This window comes from Lissotriton helveticus, chromosome 2_1 (assembly GCF_964261635.1).
Source record: "Lissotriton helveticus chromosome 2_1, aLisHel1.1, whole genome shotgun sequence".
NCBI classification, from domain to species: domain Eukaryota; kingdom Metazoa; phylum Chordata; class Amphibia; order Caudata; family Salamandridae; genus Lissotriton; species Lissotriton helveticus.
Genome location: NC_136059.1, coordinates 537765464 through 537789107, shown reverse-complemented (window position 1 = coordinate 537789107; position 23644 = coordinate 537765464). Strand labels below are relative to the sequence as shown.

Genomic DNA, 23644 nt, shown 5'->3' with positions numbered 1-23644 from the left:
CCCTATTAGCACAAGTGGAAAAAAGACTCTCAATAAAATTATATTGCCCTCTATAACTATAGAACTGCAATTGCACACAGTACGAAAATAGCAAACTACATCTTGGAACCTAAAACAAATCTTATAGTACTGACTGGAACTTGGTGCTCAGATACCTTTCAAAGGCATGAATGAAAATATCTCCTGGATATGAGACAGCAAGAAATGACAGTTTTGGACAACTGGCTAGTGATGTTGCCTTCATTTTTTAGACTTTCCTCCACAAAAATTAACAGCATGTTTCAATGTTTTTCAATACCTAGAATATATGTCCGCTGTCAAAAGTATTGAAGACTTCACATTATACCATCCACTGGTTGTTGAAGCAGGATTTAGTGACAAATGCCAACATCTGAGTAATTAACAGTTTTTTCTGGAATATTTTAAGCTCCCTGGGGTTACAAGAAAGAGCTAGCCACCTCAAATTTAAATCCTTTCCTAGTTAAAAATTGTTTGCTATAATTTGTTGAAAATGTCACACATTCCAAAGAAGGCTGCTTAAGTTCCTCTTTGGGAAAGCAGACTCTCTGATCATTGATGAATTCCCGAAGGTTAACTAGTCAAACCACCTTGGGATCCAAATCACTCCATTACATGTGCATGTCTAATCTATTGCTCAAGCACTGAGACGGATGGATTTACAATGCCTAAATGTTGAAGGTCTAAAGAAAATGCTTGAAACCAATGTAAAATTAATTCCTCCTAAACCAAGATAACAGATATGCTTTTTGCTCACACATCCTTACTTCTTTTCCAAAGACCTTTCTTCATACTCACTCAACTACCTATCTCCCATGAAACTGAAAAAGAAGGTAAGAAGGTCAGACACCAGAAACTCTGCTAATCGCACAAAAAAGAACCTTCAACAGACATTCATTAAAACCTTAAAAATCATCTTAGAAGAAAATGTTCTTTTAGCCAAACAAAACCATTTTAATGACCGACTGAATGAGGCTAAAAACAGGCACAATTAATTTAAATGTTGAAAAAATCATGCACTTAAGTGAATACACTTTAATTAAGGCAAAATTATTGTGTTCACACTGGAGTTTGCTCCTCCACGTCACTGTCACAAAGAAAACAAATACATCATGAGGTCATTTCAGACAAGTTTCAGAAGATTCACTCAAATACATAGCGATTCACTGGAAACCCTCATGTTATAATGTAGCCCTTACCCCTCCAAATCTGGCAAAAAAATCTTTCCTGCTCTGATAGCAAACTGGCTTGAAATCATCGATTTACCCCTGGAAGATGGTACCTTTCAATTCCTAACCTCTTGAAAATGAGCATTTTACACCTGAAAAAAACACAAGACTGCTATTTGTTATGAAAAAGATAAAAAATGTATTGCATTTCAGCTCAAAGTTTATTTAAATATAAATAATCTTGTTTATCAATTGTAATTAGGTTTTCACTTAGGAGAGAGAGCTCTAAAGCATCGTTGATGCCAGTGATAGATGCCATCCTAAAACTCTATAATCAAAAACATTTGCCTATTAATTCTTTTAGACTTAAATCCTGCCTTTGATGCGGGGGCAATGAAAATCTCTTTTATCCCATCCGAGAAACACTTGGAATAATTAAGGCTGCTCTTCACCTGATTAAATCCTGTTTTTCTTACAGACACCAATGGATAAAAACAGGTGAATCTCTTTCCAAATCCATCCCTGTTAACTGTGATGTACCCAAGCCTCAATACCTTACTGAATAACATCTATGTTTGACCCACTGGGTCTCTTTTAACTGAATTGAGGAGTTGGTATCATCTCTTTGCAGATTATATCGTATTATGCATTAAAGTTACCTTGAACTCTGGCCTCCGGTTCAACTAACACACACCAGTGGCAGAAAACCAGAAAACCAGAAATGTAATGAAAGAAAGACATATGACCTACTTAAGTAAGAAAATTAGTAACATAGCACTTGTAGTAGTACCCCTGTAAACAGGTGCAACATTACTAATACAGGGATTCACAAATAATCCCTTTACAATACCTGGAAAGGTAAGCAGGTGCAGGTTTCCAAGTGGACTACTGAGAACCTAAAGTACCATCTTGCCTGCATTCCTGTTTCCTCAATACATAAATGTACTTTTTGTATAAACCCAAAGAACATTTTTCCCTGTAAACACACGCCTTACACATCCTTTAAGTTTGGAGGTGACCCATTCCCACTTCCCACCCTGGGAAGAGAATTCTTCCAGCCCTTTGGTCAAGTACAATTTCAACCATTTATAGGGTAGGAAAGTTTGGATTGTACTATGTGAATGCCAACAATTTCACAAGTTTGTTTACAAAGTTTTTAGGTAAACTACACCTTAATCTGGCCATCGTAAAGTTTACAACGGCAGATTTCTCCTTGCTCGTGGCACAGAAGTCCACAATAGTAAAACCATTTTTGTGTGTCAGGAATACTTCTATGAATCTCTGGTAGGGGTAAATGAAGCCCCTTCCCTAAGTTAAAGAATTGTTTGGCTACATCCATTTGAATACTTAACTAGTTCAACCAATTTAAGTGCCATGTGAACTTAAATGAAACATCAGAGCACATACTCTGTAAACAGTTTAATTACAGATTTAAAAAGCAGAAACTCTTGCAACTGACAAAAGAAATTGTCCTACTTTTTTAAATAGCTCTTTGTTCATATTTCTTTTAAAGTACCAATAGACATTGACATGTATACATCAAGGTAAGTAATGACATCTAAATATGTGCAGCGGTAACTGGACACTAAGCATTCATGTCTGGTTACAGTTCTGAGCCACAATTGGTAAGAACAAACAATAACAAACATGTATAACTCGCATCATCATTGTATACCATCTACTGAACTCCAATATCAACTCTTATTTCAGTTTGTTGAACCCCTCATCCTACATGTCTATGTCGATGGTTTAATATTCCATTCCCATTTTCAGGGTATCTTAGCAGAAGGTCTCGAAGGGCAATGCGTTTGCTTTAATGCCACTGCCTAACGGGAAAGGCCGATGGTGATCAAGGTCCCCCACATCGCATGGGGGAAATTGTGCTACTTATAATACATTTTGGAAAGGTGAATCAATGTAACTACAAGCTCTATTCTTTCTTTGTAAACCCTCACATCAGAATATTATTGTATTGGACTATGATTTTAAATAGCAATGTGAGGCTCTCATTATCATAAAGATAAATGTGCAATCACTTCACTCCTTCCTCCTAGGTCCGCAAGAAGGAGTGTATGATTTGTGGATGCAGTCGCCGCAATAACACACAGTGGGGGGGGGAAGGGCTTGATGGACAAGGTGCATTTCTCCCATAGGTGAAATTTGAAACCAGTGAAATGTACATAACTACCCCTAAATGCAATAATTGAGAGGGTGAAGCAAAGAGGCCTAATTTCTACTTATGGAGGTGAGGTCAGTTCCCCACCGAAAACCGTTTAAAAAAAGAGTCTATATGGTGAATTTTGCATCACAATTTTCACATAAATTGGTTAACAATTCTAGCTGTTCTAAACGGGCTCTATGGACATATACGACTACTTTTATCATGTACCAGACAGGCTTTACCCTTACCAGAGTCGGTGGGGCCTCACCCACTTCAAGACAAATTTGAAACAATTGACACAAAAGATTGAATATTTTAGCACAATTCCCCTAACACTTGACTACAAATCTAGAAGTACTATAGGCAATCCCAAAGATCTGAGTGTGCAATTTCACGTGAAACATCATTTTAAAGTTATTCATCGTCTTTCTTCATTTCTACAGTGTGCGCCCTGCCTCTTCCAAGTAGATCAATTAGATTAGGACGAAAAACCTAGTTGTAGGTTAATACTCAATTTAGAAAGCCATTTCATGCTCATAAAGCAGGCAGATTTCTTACAGACTTCTCCCTCAGACTGCAGTTGTGGTGAGATCAACACACTTTATCAATACAGATAATTACAGGTCTTTCCACTAGTCAAAAATAGAAGCTAAGACATTAAGGGCCAGATGTAGGTAATTTTTATTTACCGACCTCTTAAATACCGAGTCATACCGACTCGGTATTTAAGAGGTCGGTAAATAAAAATACCGAGATGTAGGTAATTGCAGATGTGCAATTACCGAATCGGAAACAGTCGGTAATTTCCGATGTGGTAAATACCGACCAGTTAATGCCCATGCATTCCTATTGGCTTTGAAGCCCATAGGATTGATTGGGCATATACCGGTCGGTATTTACCACATCGGAAAATACCGACTGTCACAAGGGTGCAGGGGGTGTCACTTTGACACCCTCTAGCACCCCCAAAAGAGGCTCGGGTGCCATGTGGCCGGCATACCTGCCCTAAGGGCAGGTCTGCCTGTCATATGGCATAGGTGTGCATGCACACATGTGCATGCACACCAGAAACGGTATTTTACCATCAAGTAGTATTTGATGGTAAAATACCGATGTTGTACTGCTTGTGGGACTCAGAAGAGTCCCACCTACATACCAATTTTCCGGAATCAGTAATGATACCGACTCGGTATTTTACATACTCGGTAAATTTACCTATCGGTAAATTTACCGAGTCTGTAAATTACAGGGACCTACATGTCAAAATGCTTTTACCGGGTGGTAACGGCCGAATTCGGCCGTTACCACCCGGTAAAAGCCTACCTACATCTGGCCCTAAGTGTTGGCTGGTACTAGGTGACTATCGGCAATAAGTATCACTATCTACATATACATTTTCTACCTCAAATCAATTACATTATCACAAACGTAATCATTTGCCCCCAGAAAATGAGCTTGCAAACAGCAGGGGAGGTCAAGCATAGTTTACATTCAAGGAAAGGTCTCCATCTATCACCAAAGGCCTCAGTGTTCTGCACAGGATGTTTTTTTTCTGTGATAGGGACTAGGCTGGCAGACACTGACTTTTATTTCTGCAGGGCTGGGAATCCCATAAATCGGTGGATACATGTTGATTAAAGCTTGGTTTGCCATACTATAGGGGCAAAGTTCATTGTATTAATTATAAAATGATTAGAATAAATACACATAAGATAAAAAATGACTAATCACCAATAGAAGACTCGGGGCAGGATGTATGAACACATTTTCCTATGGACACAGAATGGGTAAAACAGTTTGATACATCTGGCCCTATATAAAGACCCTATGTTGTCAAAATTGAATCCCATACAATAGGGTTAGAAGATGTTCTGAAAAGTTGCCGGTATGCTATACCGTTTCCTACAGGTTGGTGTAGTAAGTATGTTGGTGCTGTTTGTACGTGCTATATATGTGTCTGTAGACGCCCAGACATAGCTGCATGGAAGCTCTTATATGTAGACTGGCATTGCTTAAATCTACTACAAAGTGCAGCTGCAAGGTGTAACCAAACATTAAACCCGCACATAACTTTGATTATCCTTTCAGTGCGCCATTGGCTGGGCAGGCGATGGATATATCTGCGGGAAAGACACTGATATTGATGGTTATCCAGATCAAGAACAAAAATGCCTGGCCAGAAACTGTCGAAAGGTGAGTCGCTTGATAAACTTTGAAATGGGTAGCAGTGATTCAATGTTCAACAATGTTTAAAAAAAATACTGCCATTATAATGTTGTAGTTAAATGTATGTAAGAGGAAACATCTTCCGGGCAGATGGATGAGTGTCGTGCATTGATGTCCTGTTCTTTCACTTTCTTTGCCCCTCTGTAGGATAACTGTGTCAATGTTCCAAACTCTGGCCAAGAGGACTCAGACAGAGACGGTATTGGAGACGCGTGCGATGATGACGCAGACGGAGACGGCATTGTAAATGAGCAGGTAAAGGACCTCAGTCTATCACAGAATATTAATAGCAGGGCGCCCTTGGATTAACCTCATGCATGTTAGAAAGGCAGTCTTGCACACCGTATGTGGGGTATGGGTGCGATTTACCCCTTCAGATTTTGGAGTGGGGGACTCTAGGGACAATATCACAACCAGATTTTTAAGTAGAACTGAAGATTAAACAGTGGCAGACAGAACATGACATGAACCTTTGAAGCCATGTTGCACATCGCCTTAGTCTCCATGAAGCGCTGTAACCTGAGGAACAAACTGTGTGGGCTGCAAGATCTCTTTGATTTGTTAATTATTTAATTCCCGTCATTAAGGTGTGGAGCCGCTCCTAAAATTGCATCTGGAACTCTTTTGTCGGGAGTTTAGCTTCCAAAGGGCCAAAGTTATGGAGGTCTTACTGTCGTCCCAAATCATGGGCGCCAATTCACCAACATGCCAGGGGTAGCGGAAGTGACATCACAAGCCCTTTGACCTTCACTTTCACTCACACACACATGCTTACACATACACACACATTCACAACTAAACATACTCTGCTTACACATATACATTCAATAATGCACATTCTCTCTCACATAAACACACAATCACCCGTAAGCACACACAAAAAAAATCATTCAAAATAATGTTTTTTTAATCACCTCAGTTGCCATATAACTGCTATTTATACTCCATTTTCTATAACCCTAATAGGGAATTATGCAATATTATTCACCATTAGTACAATAAAAAAAAACTGACAGAAAACAAGGGAAGTGGAGACACATCCGACGTCCATAAAGACGAGCTGCCCCAGCGTTCCGTGTACTGATTTCGCCACCTCTGAGTCCTGGGGTGCACAAAGGCAGGGCCTGGGGTCGCAAGGAGCTAGCCAGTGGTCGGAGCAGCGACCCCTGGTGATCCCTAAATGACATCCCTGCTCCTAAACTAGAGCCACAGGGCATGTCACAAATGTAAGTATTTAAAAAATTGGGAGCGATGTAGTTCAAATTCTTACTGTAGTGTCGCAAAAGGACTTTATTACTGTCCTGGCCATGGCATCGCCAGTTTGGAGATCCCTATGGTGTCCCATTGTCAGAACCCCCAGAGTTCCGCCGCTTCTCAGAGCCAGTCTTCGATCCATTAAGGTGCTTCTTTGGTAAGTTATGTTTTCACCCCAGGGCTTTGGTTGTATTGTACCATGTCTGAAGACCACTCTAGCAGAAGGACATGCTGCAGCGGTGTTCCATGCTTGGCCCATTTTCAGATGCAAAAGCCTGGTTGTCCGGTATCATACAATCACTTAATTATTAACATGAATTGTGCCACGCTGATACCAGGTGCTGTAATACCCCGAGGCAGCACTATTCTAAAAGTACTATTCTAAAAGAATCCTTTTACATAGCACACTGATCCCTCTGAAGAGCAAGAGTCAATGTGTGTGTGGATGGGTGATGGTTTGTAAGGTTTTGTAGCATTCTACTCTGGTTATGATAAAAAAATTAATATTTTGCATTTTTTTTCCAATCTGATGGTGATTTCTCTTTTTGTTCACCCACAAGTTACCAATATCTTGATGCCAGTGTAATGTACTAGAATGCTTTCCCCGCACATTTGGATCTTTCTTTCATTGGAAAAATATCTGTATTGAGTCTGATGGCTAGTTTCTGGCCAAGATTTAGGTTCTACATCTCATGGCAGGAAAAGGACAGGCCCGGGACTACTGTCGCCTTCTTCCATGCCAACATAATTCACAGGACCAATGTCTACACTGATTGGAAAAGCCTAGTGTAGAAAAAGTGCTACTAAGATTAGACATACTTCTATTCAAAATACTTACCTGCACTGTACTCCCCGACATCAAATGCACTGAGATAACAAAAATATCTACAGGCTTATTTTAAATTACTAATTTTGATTCACGAGTGAGTTGCAAAACACTTAAGCAGTTTAGGAAGTGGAACATTTCATTTAAAGGGTATTAATAAATATTTATCTATATACTGGTAAGCCAGCTACACTCTACTACTGGACCCGTGATATCAGGGAAATACTGGATTTTGAAATTACACTGTTACATAGCACTTCTTACACGATCTTAATGCTTAAGTAAAACACAACTATCAATTGAAAAGTAGTATATCTGAACCTGGTTGAGGTGCTACCAATCACCAGGGTAACATATCTCTCCAAAATACCTGAAACTCGTTTTAGGGGAGCCTTATAAAACAATGAAGATAAAAATGTAATTATATGGCTTCACTGAATTTCTATTTCATTGCAAAAATAGCTCCTAACTCATACTGCTTGGAGAATAGTAATGTGAAAACCCTATGAAACGATGTGTGTTTAGTATAAAAGCTAGCTGCTTAAGTGCAGATGTTCTAAAATGAGGCGCTCCCCATTAACAGCCATGATGTATTATGTGGACGCGCATCATGACAAGTGTAGTGGGATTATTTATAGCACTGCAAGACAAAAAAAGCTTACAAGAGCAGGGATTTGGAATGGGAAGGGAGGGTGCCCGGACACAAGAGCAGGGATTTGGAATATAGAAGTGAGGGTGGCCCCAGATTTGTAAAGTAAGAATACTAGGACGGGATACAGAAAATATTTGGCCAAGATTACATACAACTGGAAAACTGAGATCAGATATTATCCATGCTAAAATAAGCGAAGATTTGCAACAAGATGGTACCTGACTTCTACGTGTCTATTAAGGAAAGCAGATTATGGACAAATTGCTGCGATTTGGGACAAATTCCTTAAACCAGCATTCTTTGTACCTCAGATCCCTTAATTAAAAAAAAAATGTTTGAAAGAGCAAGATGGCAGTAGCATCCACAATATTTAAACTATATGATTCACATTTTATAGACAACATCAATAACACCATACATGTCAATTGGAAAAGTGTTGGTGGAATCAATGTCTGACCTAGAGACTAGAAACTGCCCACAAGCTTTTAAAATCACATATTTGGGAATCCATATTTTTAAAGTCTTAATGGGCCAGACATATAAACCTTTCACTAAATCAGAGGGCTTGCGACTGGTAAAAACGTTTTTCTAATTTTCTAAACCCATTTAGCGGTTTAGAAATTATTACAGATTTAAGATTTTGAAGGGGCGGGTCTGAGGCATCCATTCCAAACTGCGAATCAGTAACGTAGGTATCACTAGTTTGCAACACTAATTCTGGTCACAAACCACTGACAAGTTACTGACTCCCAAGTCATAGTAACTGATTTGGAAAGCAAATGGGTCGTCCTCTTTGGATCCTTCTCCCCTTTGCAAATCATGGTCGCAGTGTCAGTAGCTGTAGGCAGAGGTCCAGGCCCACTCTCACAGAAGCTTTTAAAAATTGGACAACATACTTTTTTAAAGCAGCCCCATTTCTTTAAGAAACTCATGCTACTTTGAAAAAAGAAATCCATTTTGAACTCACAGGGGTGTTGGTTAAAGTTTGTTATGCGGGTGTAGTATCACATAATTTCAGTACTTTTATGTAATGCTTGTTACTCAAAATATTTGTGAGAAACATTTAGTGCAAACACATGGGAACTACAAGAGCAACAAGAATGTGAGTCACTGCTGTTTGCAGCACTTGCATTTTTTGCACTATTTTTAGCACCAAATATGTCCTTTTGCCCAAAATGGAAATGAAAACAGAATTCATACTAAAATATAGCTCTAAATGCCAGTTGTGCATTTCGAGTAATCTTTCCTAAATTTCTCGTAATTACACATAAACAAATGAAGTAAATTTTGCACACCTCTTATGGTCTGCTTTCCCTCGCAGGCCACCATCACTGTGAAGGTAGCCAAACCAAGGCAATCATGATTGCATGGCCTCTTGGCTTCCCACCAGGCGGGTTTCCGCCCGGGTCATTCTACCGAGACTGTCGTCACTGCTGTCTTGGACGAGCTTAAGGGAAGGGTCGACTCCAATCTCCCCCAGGCGTTGGTGCTCCTCGATTTGTCGGTTGCGTTTGACACGGTTGACCATGACATCCTTCTCGACCGTGTCAGCGCAGCCGGCATCAGGGGGGTAACACTCTCCTGGCTGAAGTCCTTCCTTCAGGATAGGTCCCAAGCAGTTCAGTTTGCTGGTTTTTCCGCTCCTCCCCGCCCTCTTGTGTGTGGGGTTCCCCAAGGTTCCTCCCTTTCCCCTCTTCTCTTCAATCTTTATATCTACCCTCTTATTTTTTCCCTCCGTGAGCTGGGGGTCTCCGTGTACAACTACGCTGATGACCTCCAGCTCATTTTTGATCTCTCTACTCCTGACTCCTCTTCCTTTTTTAGTTCCTCCTTAGTCTTTATTTCGGACTGGATGATCACGAACCACCTCAAATTAAATCCCGACAAGACGGAGCTTGTCCTCACTGGTGGTCCCTCTAATCCCTGGTCCCCTTCCCATTGGCCCCTTTCTCTTGGTACTCTCCCTCTTCCAGTCCCCTCTGTTCGCACTTTAGGCATTAAGGTCAGCAATGACCTCTCCATGCACTCCCAAGTCAGTGCTGTAATTTCATCTTGTTTTTTATCCCTCCGTCTCATTCGCAAAATTTCCCGTTTCTTTTCCACTGATGCCCTCAAATCCATCATTACAGCCCTCATCACCTCTCGTCTCGATTACGGGAACGCCCTCTATTCCGGCATCCCCGCCTTTGAAATGCGCCGGCTTCAGGCCATCCAAAATCAGGCCACCCGGCTCATTTTCCACCTTCCCAAATTCTCCCACGTCACACCCGTTCTTAAGTCCCTTCACTGGCTTCCTGTACGCTTTCGCTCTTCCTTTAAATTAGCCTGTCTAGCCTTTTTAGCCTTCACCCATTCTGCCCCTCTTTTTATCGTTTCTTTGATCACTCCCTATACTCCTTCTCGCACTCTTCGCTCATCCTCTCAACTTCTTCTTCAAGTTCCCCGCTACCGTAAAGTCCGTATCGGTGGCACCCATTTTTCGGTTTTGGCCCCCCAGTATTGGAATAGTCTTCCATTATCTATCCGATCGATCCCTACTTACCCAGCTTTCCGAAAGGCATTAAAAACTTTTCTTTTTCTCCAGGCCTTCCCCGGTTAGTCCCTCTGTTTGCAGTGTAGAATCCGTTTCCCCCCCCCCAGCGCCAGGAAGCCGCTTGGCCACAGTGCGCTTAATTAAGTTTCTTTTTCATTTCATTTCAATCATGATTTGCAATCTGCCTACTGAATATTAATTAGACATGCCATTCTGTTAGCCCCTCTGCTTCCTTATTTTACAAATAGATATATTAGTACTTTGGTCGGATAACAAAATAAGCATCACACTTTTAGGAGCAGGTTATTTGTGGAGGGAGAGTTTCTCTGCCACTGGCTTGTAGTGCTTTTGTACTGCTAACAAGAGGGGTTGATTTCCATGGTTTAGAAGCACCATGTCAGTCTAGACGTCACCCACACAACAGTAACGGACTAGAATAAAAAAAGAAAAGTATCCACATACAGTGCTGCTTAGTAGTACTTAGCCACAGACGTGAGTAGAACAGATTACATCCATGCAGTGAGGCAGAGCCTTGGCTTGCTAAAACTGACCCTGAAATAGCCTAATATTTTACCTTTGAAACTGTGGTTGCCCAATTACTTAATTCTATACCAGTATGTCACCAAACATTGCATGATAAACATGTTTTTTTTACATGTTTGAAAAGTGACAGGGGTTTGTGGTTTCCCAAAAGTAAAACCGAGCCGCAGTATGGAGGTGTATGTGTCACCGATCCAGTAAAGCATCTACATCTCCTTAAGCCAATAAAGTCAGGTGTGCTCTCTGCAAAGACAAAACAGTCCTTCACATTGGCCTTTCTAGGCTGTAATTCAGGCACAGCAAGGACAGGTCTGAATTTGTACATTCAGCCAATTATTGGTTCCCTGCGCCGCAAATGACACCAAATCCATTTAGCTTCCACTAGTGAACTACTGCGTTCAACAAACAGAACAAACACAGACAGTAAACTCCCGAGGGTTGCAGCACAGGAACCACACGGACAGCTGCTCTGGTCCTCATGCTGTCTGACCCCTCTGGGCGTTCATCAGGTAGGTGTTGGGTGGCACTGTAAGGTACTGTGCTGAGGGGTCCCCTTGGAGATTGTGCCCCTCTGCACCGCAGGTGCTGTGGGGCCTGTGTTAAGTCACTGAACAGAGGGGAAACACAGACAACCCAGAGAGGCATTGTGACAGGATGCTGCCATGTGTGAGATAGCCTGAACGACCAGAATGTGTGAACAAGCAATTGTGAGGAGAGATGGGTGCACATGTCCGCGGCGGGTGGCTGGAACAGCTGGGGTGGGTGTGTCCCCCCCGAGCAGGACCTCCACAGGCGCTGGATGGCAGGTCCCCAGGATGGAACGTGCCCAAAGGGGGGTACATCACTCCTTGAGTGACACTCCTGCCCTGCCAGTGGTGGCCCCGAACAGTTAAAAAACAATCTGGAGTAGGCGAGGAGGGAAAGAGATAGCATTCGCTGGATAAACTCCCCTAACAAAGAGGAAGTCAAAGCAGAACCCACTATGGAGGAGAGAGAATGCAAGATGGTCTGTCCAAAGCCTACCAAACCCCAACACAATAAGATTCACCACAGGTAGCAGAGAGCAGAATAGGCTAGAGGCACACACAGCTGCCATACTGGCAGCTTTTAAAGAGACCAAAACAGCCACAAGAACTGTAAGTAGCCAATCTCATGGACAAATTCAACGATGCTGAGGGAAAATCCCACTGCAACAATATCAGTCTAGTGGGTATCCCGGAAAATGGGGAAGGCCTAAGCATGGAATTGTTCCTAGAAGAGTGGTTGTCCTCAGTGGTGTTGGAGGGGAAAACCTCAAAGTGGTTTAAATGTAAATGTGGCCATACTTGTAAAGCGCAATGATACTCCTGAGTGTCCTCGCACTGTACTCATACCACTAGGGAACCCTTCCTGGTTTTTCCCCGTGAAATGTCCACTCCTGGGCATCCCCATGGTGCAACCAGGCATCCCTAGCGCTGTAGAGGGCCGTTGTGGAGACTAAGCAAGCTATTGCCCAGAGTTGCAGCGTGGGACCCATGCTTAGAGTAGGCACTGAGGCGAGAAATCAGGTCCGAGGAATTATGAGCCCAAGATCCGCCGAGACCAGCCAAGGCGGGAATCGAACCCTGGTCCCGGGCCAGACCTCTGCATCAGGGTCTGCCGCTCTAACCATTGAGCCACACTTCTCCACACCATGGAGAGAAAACATACAGTTCTTGGGAGGCCACTGATTCCCGGGGCATCGCCAAGGGAAATAGTTGCCATACTGTTAAACATTTGAGACTGGGGCACCATCTTGCAAACGGCAAGGATACAAGGACACTGCAGATAGAATGAAAGCATGCTAACATCTATCCGTACTAAGCCACAGCAGTCCAACGCCAACGGGAAACCTTCATAGGAGTTATACAGCACCTTAGGAAACTGTACCTCAGATATGCACTGTTTTTTCCACAAAACTCTGCATCATTGACCAGGCGACCTGTTCACAATGACAAGAGAGGTGTGGGACTGGTTAGAGAGTCGCAGACGCCACCTCTCTAAGGACAGAGAGATGGGACATCTGTCAAAATGGTGGCCACATAAGAGGCAAAGCACGGTGCAGAGCCACTCGCAGACAACCCTGTCAAAACAAAATTGTGGAGACATTCAGAAGTCCAACAGTCCAACTCCAACAGATGGGAAGCTGTGCTGAGCGAGACCGAGGAATCCGGTGACAGAGACTCAGAACGGGGAGGAGATGGAGAAGATTCGGACCTGCCAGTGGTTACCCCAATGACATCTGAGGAGTTGGAGACTTCATTGACGATGTTTTTTTTATAATCAATTTTATTGATTTCTAAAATTCACAAAACAAAAGGAAAATGGACATTGAAGCACAGGTAATCATCATAGTTGACTACAAATATCCTGACCATGTGGTCAGTTCATATACATGCACGGAAATTACGACTATTCACTTGTCTAATGCGACCACATAGAATGCCCAAACATTGAGATGATATCAATCTAACTGATGCAAACATTTGCCCCATATCTTTTCATACTTCTTTGGGCAACCTCTGGCTATGAACAAGGGTTTCTCCTGAGCAGCGCACCAGTCTATCCCACGACGCCATGTGGCAATACTCAGAGGGGTAGGTTGAGACCAAAGCGATGCGATGTCGTGTTTGGCCGCCATAGTAGCCATTCCAAGAAACAGTTTGTCTGTCCGGGACCCATCCAGGCCCTCCATGACTCCCAAGATAAGGTGCAGTGGGTTGTGGGGCACCTGCCACGCTATGACATTTATGAGTTCAGATTCAATTTAACCTCAGTACGCAGCAATTCGGAGACAGAACTAGGTCATGAGGAAGAAATCGGCAGGTGCTTGCCTACAGCGTGTACACTCTGGTGAGACGGGCAGGCCTGCCTTATGGAGATGCTCCAGGGTGAGATAGGCGGTATGCAGGTAGTATAGTTGAATCAGCTGGAGTTTTGCAGAGGTGGTAATGGTCTTGGGGGCCATAAGTGCATCCTGGCCAATCTTCATTCTCTAAGGGGCCCAGCCATTGCTCCCATCTGAGTCGGAGCAGGTCGAGTGATGTGGGGCCGTTGTTAGTGAGGGTGCGGTATATCCATCATATGCCACCTTTACGCAGGTTACCCATCATGATTTGCGCCTCTGGAGGGCTAAACTCAGGGAGTGCATTGCCTGTTGAAATGTGTGTGTTGCAGCTGGAGATATTTATAGAACTGTGAGGTGTGGAGAGTGTAGTGCTTTTTTAAGTCTTGGAATGTTCTGATGGGACCACTCGCCCAAATGTCACCCAGTTGTGATATACCAATGTGACTCCCAACTCCTGAAGCCCTCCAGTGCCGCCACCTCACTCAGGCATGTACCCTGCCAAAGAGCTGTCTGTTGCGTCTGTTTGTTATCCTAGTCTGTGTGTTGAGGGGCCGATCACCAGGCCGGCAGCACTGCCAGAGTCACCATTAGGAGTGTTTGGGGTATTGGGCAGCCGCATAAGATGGCTTGAATGCGGGAGAAGTCCATGTCTCCTAGCCCAGTTTTGCAGGCCGTATCAGACCAACCCCCCGTGAACCAGTCATGGATGACGAGCAATCATGTGGCTAAATAATACAGGTAGAGGTTGGTCATGCTCATGCCGCCATCGAAAGGAGGGACTTAACATCGGGCAATGGCCATGCGTGGCCTCCCACCTCCCCATAGACACCGGGTAGCCATGCTGTCCATTTCTTTGAACCAACTTCACGGAAAATGGAAGCAGGTGTTTTGGATGATATATAAGAAGCAGGGAGGATCATCATCTTGAACAGCGCGACCTTCCCGAGCGGATTAAGTGGTAGATTTTGCCAGCGACGGAGATCATTTTTGTCTTTTTTAACAAGGGGGTTGATATTAGTGCCCATTCTAGCTCAGGGAGCAGTGAGACCCGTATGCCCAGATATTTAAGTGATTGTCGCTAATAGGGATGGCTGATTGCCAGTCAAAACAATCCCTGGAGAGGTGGAGGGGGACCAGAGTCGATTTTGCTAGGTTAAGCCGGAGGCCTGAGGTCCTTTCAGAGGATTGGAGGATTTGGAGACATCTAGGGCCTGAGCGGGCTGGGTCCGCCAAGAAAAGCAGGACATCATCCGCGTACAACACAATTTTATCTATGTGGTGACTGCCCCATTCCCATCCCTGGACCTTGTCATAGACGCTCCATCGCCAAAGAGAAAAGGAGAGGTGAGAGGAGGGAGCCTTGTACCTCTCGGAAAGAGCCCTGTTGATGAGTGCTCTTGCTCTGGGGCGGGAGTACAGGACTCGGATCGTGTCACAGAAGTGTTGACCCAGACCCGTCTTTATAAGCACATCTTCCAGGTAAAGCCAGTGGACTGTGTCAAAGGCCTTTTCGAAGTCGACTAAGAGGAGTGCAAGATAAGGGTTAAGCCTTTAGTGGTTAGCAAGGGCCAAGTGGAGGCGTCGCAAACAATGTCTGGTACTTCGCGCCGGTTTTAAGCCGCATTGATCCGGGTGGATCAGCTTATTTAAGAGAGGGCGTAGGCGTTGAGCAAAGATCGTAGCGTATATCTTGAGTGCAGTGTTAATTTGAGAAATTGGACGGTATTCTGTACATGTTGATGAGGGCGGTTGGGTTTTGGAGATAACTACAATTGTGGCTATATCCATTTCGGGGGCAAAGGATCCGGTGTCAACAGCATGCTGGAATAGGGCAGAGGGGTGGGGAACCAGAAGGTCACGGTTTGCGGCGTAATACTTCTGGGAGAGTCCATCTGGGCCCGCTGATTTGTGGGCACCCAGTGATGAGATCGCAGCAGGGACTTCTTCAGGGGTAAAGGGGAGATCCAAGTCAGCTGCCTCAGACTGTATTAATCAAGGAAGCTCTTGCGGTCGAGCAGCCCGAATGGGAAGCCTCTGGCCTGGAGGAGGAGTACAGTTCAGCATAATAAGCAGCCTCGCCGCCGTCCCCCGCATCCGAAGAGCCACCACAGGGGGAAGGTCCTTCTCCTACCTCGCCGCCAAGACCTGGAACTCCCTCCCGACCCACCTCCGCCTGACCCAGGACCACCTCGCCTTCAGGAAACAGCTCAAGACCTGGCTGTTCGAGCAGTAGCGGACCCCCCCTCCCCAAGCGCCTTGAGACCCTCCGGGTGAGTAGCGCGCTATACAAATGCTTTGATTGATTGATTGATTGAACGTTTGTGCGATTGCAGGGGACATACGCTGGATGGCTCCAGTAGGGTCGCGGAACTCAGGGACTATGTGATTAGCCAAGGAGTAGGAGGCCTCCCTGTGCAGCAGCCTCCCTTTCTTCTCCCCCACCCATAGACACGAGCGATGGAAGAGCGCCAAAGCAATTTAGCCGATTCCAGCAAGATTTGCTTGATTTCTTCTCTGATTGCCGCAAGTTGTCTGTCTTGAGTTTTATCTGGGGATCCCGCGAGGCCAGATTCCAGACGGGTTGCTTGTGCCTCCAATAGAGTCAGCCAGGAGTTTTGATTTATGTGCTGCGTCCGACCTTTGGCCACTCCACTAATGGTGGCTTGACCTACCTTCCAGAGGGTGCCTTGGGACAGGACCGAGCCGATATTAGTGAGGAAGTATTGACGCAGTTCTTTTCCAATATCTCTTTTAATCTCCTTGCTTTGTAGAAACCAGGCGTTTAAGCGCCATACCAGGCAGAGTACGCCATTAGGTTCACCCAGATGCATAAGTAGAGGTGAGTGGTCAGAGATTCCTCTGGGAACAATACTATGTGTGTTACTCTATGGCAGTCGGGGAAGGCATGAAGATCATATCAATTCTTGCCTGTGTGTGGTGCGCTGCTGAAGTATGAGTGTAGTGGAGAGCCAGGGGGTTCTATGTTCTCCACACATCACAGAGGCCCGACATGGTCGCCCAATTGGTCAGTCTTTTTGCATGGGCTATGCGAGCGGAAGAGGGAACGCCGGTAGAGTCAAGTGTTGGCTGCATCACAGCATTGAAGTTGCCACCCAATATTACCTGGCCTGGGGGCAGAGTAGAGATTATGTTGGTTAGGTGGATCAGTGTTGGTGTGGTTGAGGCTGGCAGGATATATATAGAGATCAAGTTGAGAGAGCTCCCTTCCAAGGACCCCGATAAGGTGATGGATCGGCTCTGTGGATCACCTCTAACATGAGTGGGGAAGAATGGAAGGCCTCTTCGGAGCAGGAAAGCCACCCCCCTTGACCCTCTCTCAAAGCCCAAATGCCACACCCTGTTGAACCCATGGCGTGCAAGAAAGGGACATCGAGTACCCAAGAGATGGGTCTCGTGGAGCAGGAGAACCTCGGGGTATGTATTTGGGCGTATTTCAGCGCTGCAGTGTGTTTAATGCATTCAAGCAGTCCATTGACGTTCCATGATAGGACGCAGAGGGAACTATTCCCGGGAGAAGTGTGTGCCATGTGAGGCAAATCGAGCATTGGGGTCACAGGACCCAGAACCAGTGCGGGACTTGTGTGGAGTTTTGGAAAAGCATGCCTCCAGCATCTGTGGCATTGTGCAGGGAGTCAAGAAGCATGTATATTAGTATGTTAGTAGTGTGCTGCATGTATTCAACAAAAGATAAAATAGTAGGAAACACAAATTTAAACAATGGTCAACGGTCTAAACCCACCCAACCCAACACCCCCACCCTATACTTCTAAAACTGAAGCATGTGTTGCCCTAAATTAGAAGGTAACAAGCCAAACTAGTGCATTTAGCTAAGAGGTTGCGTGATGGACCCCTCCTGTGGAGACGGATACATTTGCGGTATCAGCAGAGTTTCTACATTCTGCGGTTCAGTGGGACCAATATCCCAGAGTTCAGTGCTGAGTAACTTTGTGATGCTGCTTCGCGGCGGAGCCCTGTTGGTCAAATCTCTGGTCTCTGCGAAATATCAGAATCTATGGCCTCCAAGTTCGAAGTCCCGGGGGGCTGTGGTCAAGGGACAAATTGTCGGCAGATCTTGACAGCCTCCGAGGTGAGGAGTTCGTCTGACTGATGGTGTCCTCTGGCACCTTTGACGATTGCATCAGTTGCTGGAGCTGGTTTCCAGTCAGAGAGCTAGGGCGGTTTTTCTTGCCTCGTTGAGTTGGGTGTGGTATTTCCTGAGAGCGGACTTGTAAGTGTTTTTTGTGGTGGTGTCCCGACTGGTTCACCATTTTCTCTCCAGCTGTTTGCAGTGGTGTTTGAGGTTTCTAAGTTCTTTGTTGTACCAGTCAGCTTTGCGTTGGTTCTTGAGTGTCTGACATTTTTCAGGGGGGCTAGGGTTTTCGAGCAGTAGCAGCCCCCCAGCGCCTTGAGACCTCCACGGGTAAGTAGTGCGCTTTACAAATGTACTGATTGATTGATTGATTGATTGATTGATTGATTGATTGATAGGGTGTTTGCGCCAGTAGTGATCCAGTTGTTGATGACTTTGATGTTGGCATGCAGGTCACCAATGAGGTTTGGTTGGAAAACCTTGCGGGTGTTGGTCCAGTCTCCATCCGTTTTCTTCATATCAGCTTACCAACACCCCAGACCACGTACCACCTCAGTCCACTCCCCAGATCCTCCACCTTGGCAGTTACTAATATGGCATCTGTTGTTGATGTAAAGAATCTACAGTTAGGTGTTTCTATCAGAAGAACAAATTACATGCCTTCAGTAATGGCCTTTCTGGTGGATACTGTATTTAACCGCAGATTCCTCCAGGTTTGTAGAGTGGCCTCTAACATTTAGGGCACAAGTGAGAATCTGGCACACTGTCCGACCAATTTTTCCAATTTTCCAAGTTTGAGGGTGCTGAAGGGCAAAGTTGACAACACTGGCAACATGCAGAAGTGGTGCTTATATGCAGCTCTGCTCTGTTACTTCCTGGGGGTATGGAGTCACTGCAGAGCCGAATGACGTAATCAACTGGCAATTGTGCAGCAAACACTGTCTCCTGAATATGCTGGCAATGGCAGTAACTCCACATGAATAGAGCTGGTCTAATTTTCTCTTGTTGAAACACATTTGACATCTACCTTAGAGACTGGTCTCTTGTCCTCCACCTGGCATCTCCTTTTGAAAAATGAACAAAGCTTCAACCCTCTCCACAGTCCGCTGAGGCCCTTCTGGTGCACCTCTCCCCTCTCTTGTTAACCAGGATCTGGATGCCTTCCTCTTCCTGCTGCCAAGAACAAAGTCAGCATCACCCAGTTCTCGTCTCTCTCTTGAAATCTAATAAGTATGAGAGCAGATACCAAGGGGCATATTTACAATGAACAATCTTTGAATGCTGTTTTGTGACTTCTATGTGTGCTGCTTAATGCAGCACACATAGAAGGTGCAAAAAGTCTTTTTTTTTTCTTAATTGTTTAGGCACAGTAAGGGTCACCTTCCTGCACACTAACAATCAATGCCTGTTGCTGTTTCTATGTGTGCTGCACAGCGCAGTTCACATAGAAACAGCATAAACGAGGGAAAATAAAACATTTCTTCTTGTTGCGCCTGTTTAAGACCAGGTTTTGCCTGGTCTTAATTTTGGTGCTGCCCCATATTTACTCTGCCCTTGTGTATATGGGGCAGCTTCAAAATCAATGGGTGTTGTGGTGGAATGCCCACCGCAACACCCATTCCCCAGCCCTTTCACACTAAGTATAGCGGGAAAGGGGACCTTATTTACAAGGCGGCGTTAAGCCAGGTTAAGTGGCTTAACGCTGCCTTGTGAATAAGGCGAGGCCTCTATCGCCACTACAACTTCTGAAAAGTGATATTGTGGTGGCGATAGGGGCTTGTAAATTTGCCCCCAGGTGTCCAGTAATGAATGGTTTGTAAGATGGGACTAGGTAGTTATTGTAGAGTTATCTAGTAGTTGAAGGTATGAAATAAGACTTGTTGATTACCTCACATATCTAGATTCATCCCTAGTGTGACATGAGCCCATAGGAAGGAGGGATACACATGGCGATATCATGATGATATGAAGAGATGCTCCAGATCGTGTCAGACAAATGTCCATGTGTACAATGAGAGATGTAGGTTTGTTAGAGTGGAGACTCAGTCAGCAAATGTTAGATCTCTATCCATTCAATAGGAACACTGACATGACACACGCACACACGCAAAAACAGAGAATGGACATTAGTCCATTCCTCAGGCATCCTTACCTGGCTTCTTGTAGTGAGGGACAGTATTGCTGCAGCAAAGACTGATGCATGATGCTGTGGTGACAATGTGGGTTTACATATAAGGTTAGCCCAGACAACAAAAGGATTGTGCATACGTACCAGGATCTGCCACACTATAGCCATGTCTATGGTCTAGACCATATGTAGACGTATGGTCATGGACAATGGTTCACATTATGCCAGCGCCACTAGTAATGGGTGCCCTCTCATGGTGTCTCAAGTAGAAAAAATGATGATTAAATGCTTGGCTTTGGCTTGGTGCTCACAAAGGAAACGTGCTTGTCTTTTCTTCTAGGATAACTGTGTATACATTCCCAATGTTGACCAGAAGAATAGCGACCAGGATATCTTTGGAGATGCTTGCGACAATTGCCGCATGGTACTGAATAACGACCAGAGGGACACTGATGGGGACGGAAAAGGAGACTCCTGTGACGATGACATGGATGGAGATGGTATGACAATTGTTTTTCTGTATCCCTTCTGGCGAACGAAATTTTGTGTAAATGGGAATGAGTTGTGCAGTAAAGTGAAATCACATTGAATAGAACTTGGGACTCTAAGGAGAGTTGTTTTGTTGTGTATAGTAATTGTGACATGCAGTCTGTGATAGGGTAAGGGTATTCTTCTCTTGTCACTTGTTCTCTACTGAGATAATAACTCGGAATTTGATCTTTACGCTGCAGTAATAAATGTGTGAATATGTATTTATTAATACAGAAACTCTATATGAAATGTGCTATTGGTCCACATTTATTTTCAGCGGCATGGCCTAAATGAGTTCATACCATGGCAGTGAAAATATTGAGTGGAACCATATTATGGGTGGTGCATAACTAATGCTGAGCCATTGGCATCCATATGTTTTGTAGATTGTGTTTTAAGAGAAGCGTGATCTGGCTTCAATCTAAATCCTCTTGAATGCAAATCAGCAAAACAGGGTGGATTTGGTGCCATTGACAGATCTCATATCTGATTGGGTGGTGTCAACAAGATTGTTGATAGCTAGATGTGACAAGAATTGAGAAACTATTCTTTTCATGTTGTTTTCTTAAATGTTGGCAGAATGGTGATGATTCTTGGTCGATTGGGTGTTTTTCAGTGCCGACTTAAAATGTCTGCATTTGGAGATATATGGAGGCATTGTGGACAGATGGGAAAATCTGTGTTTGTGCCTTGGATGCAGTAAGGAACCCTTTGCAGTTTACTTTTAAACTGTCTTTTTCTCCCCTCTCCTCTTTCTAGATTGAGAGCTGGCAAGGAGCTATGATGATTTCCTCTTTTGATTAGTTGTTTTCAGAAGGGAAGGGGAGCTACCAGTACTGTGGTACTTATGTTAAAGTTCTTATGTGTGCACTAGGTTGAGGACAGGAGTTTATTAACTTTTGAACACTTTAGGTGAAGAAAGTTTCAAGGGTCATTGAGGTGAAGAATTAGTGAGGTCAGGTCCATTAGAGTATTGTACATTTTGGAGTTAGTTTTTGGTTAAAAAATTATTGACAACCGATGCCTTTTTTTTCAGCCCACCGACACTGACACAATTGCACGAGGACTCACAGGTTTTACCTGTGAAACATCTGCTCATGTTAGATTTACCATTGGTTTATCAAGTCCAAGTCATTCAAGTGCTTTATGAAGTCATTGCTTTGGAGCTTTATGGACCACCCAGAGTTGAACCTCCCCCAAACTAGCATACATTCACCTGCTGGACACTACTATGTGACGGTGTTTAGGACTTTATTAAGCTAGCTGTATTTTTGTGTCTAGGGCAGTCTGTGGCACATCAGTCGCTGGCACATTTGGAATGTGGTAAGATGGAAGTGCGAAATATTTCATTGTGCAAGATGTGATGTGTGGACAGTTCTGGCTTTCTTAGATTTTAGATTCAAATGATCACCTCTTCTTTATTTGGACCTGTTGTTGATGTTAGCAGTGTATCTTTAGCATGTGCTAGGGGTAATGCTAGGGAAGTGGTCATCAGCAATTCATTGTTCTGTATTGAAGGTTCAGACTGTGCTTGACTCCTATGTATCTCCTGCAGTGCCTCTTTGACTATCTGGTCTTGATATGGTGTAAGGGCAGCTTGATTGGATAGCCTTGCCAGGGGCATTTGTTTGCTGTGTTTGTATGTCTTCAGGTACTATGCTTTGCATGGTTTTTAAGCAAGTGGGGAGATGTTTGGGGACCTCTCTGTACCCCGAGGCTGCAACACTAGTAACAGTGGCAACTGTACATATCTGATTAAGTGCAAAAAAAGAAAGTGTTACTATTGTTCCAGAACCAACTATACATTATTTACATCCAGGTATTAAGAACTTCTTGGACAACTGCCAGAGGGTTCCCAACGTGGATCAGAAGGACAAAGATAATGATGGTGTCGGTGATGCCTGTGACAGCTGCATTGACATCAGCAACCCTAACCAGGTAAGTAGAAGTATTTAAATGGCACTGCGGTACAGTGTAGTCGGTGTGTGCACTGTGCTGCCCCAGATATAAGATAACAAAACCAAAAGAGGAACCTTTTGGTTTGCTAAAATATTGAATGAGAATCTTAACCCCTTAAGGTGTGTGTACCGGCCTATGGTCGACAGACGCACTACCTCCCTGGTGCAGCGCATGTCCATTGACCGACACCAGGGAGGGCCCCACTAAATCCTTCGGTGTAAAGCACTGTAGGTTTCTTTTTGTTTCCATGGGGGAGATGCGGGAGGCATTCTACATCTCCTGTCCATCTGTGACGTCAGCTCTGTGAGGCGCTTTGATGTCACAGTTATCCCCACCAGAGCTGAGGGCAGCTGCAGGTAAGGACGCATTCGACTCCAGTGAGAAAAAGAAGCCGGAAACGGCCTCCCCAGCATTCAGGAAGGCCTCATTTGAAAGGGGAGAGTCCCTCCTTTCAAACAAGGCTTTTCCAAAAGGGTTTCCTGGCCATGGATCGCACACCAGGGATGTTTGGTTGGGTCAGCCCTCGTGGGATTGGACCGCATCTCATGGACACACCTTACTCAATCAGCCCTTCCTTTTGAAATACTTAGCTGTGATAGTTTAGAGAGTTCAGTTTAGCTGAGCTAGGGCTGCATGTTCTGAATGCCCTTATCGTGTCAATGAAAGTCTA

General features: G+C 44.3%; 1 protein-coding gene across 1 annotated transcript in view; it reads left to right on the top strand.

Annotated features, from left to right (window-relative positions):
• Positions 1 to 23644, top strand: part of THBS4 (thrombospondin 4) — a 256126-nt gene that overhangs the window by 126332 nt on the left and 106150 nt on the right. Inside the window, exons 11-14 of the mRNA XM_078675199.1 lie at positions 5437 to 5541; positions 5722 to 5829; positions 20825 to 20984; positions 22835 to 22953. Of these exons, the coding sequence (XP_078531325.1) occupies positions 5437 to 5541; positions 5722 to 5829; positions 20825 to 20984; positions 22835 to 22953 (492 nt within the window). The remainder of the gene's footprint in view (positions 1 to 5436; positions 5542 to 5721; positions 5830 to 20824; positions 20985 to 22834; positions 22954 to 23644) is intronic.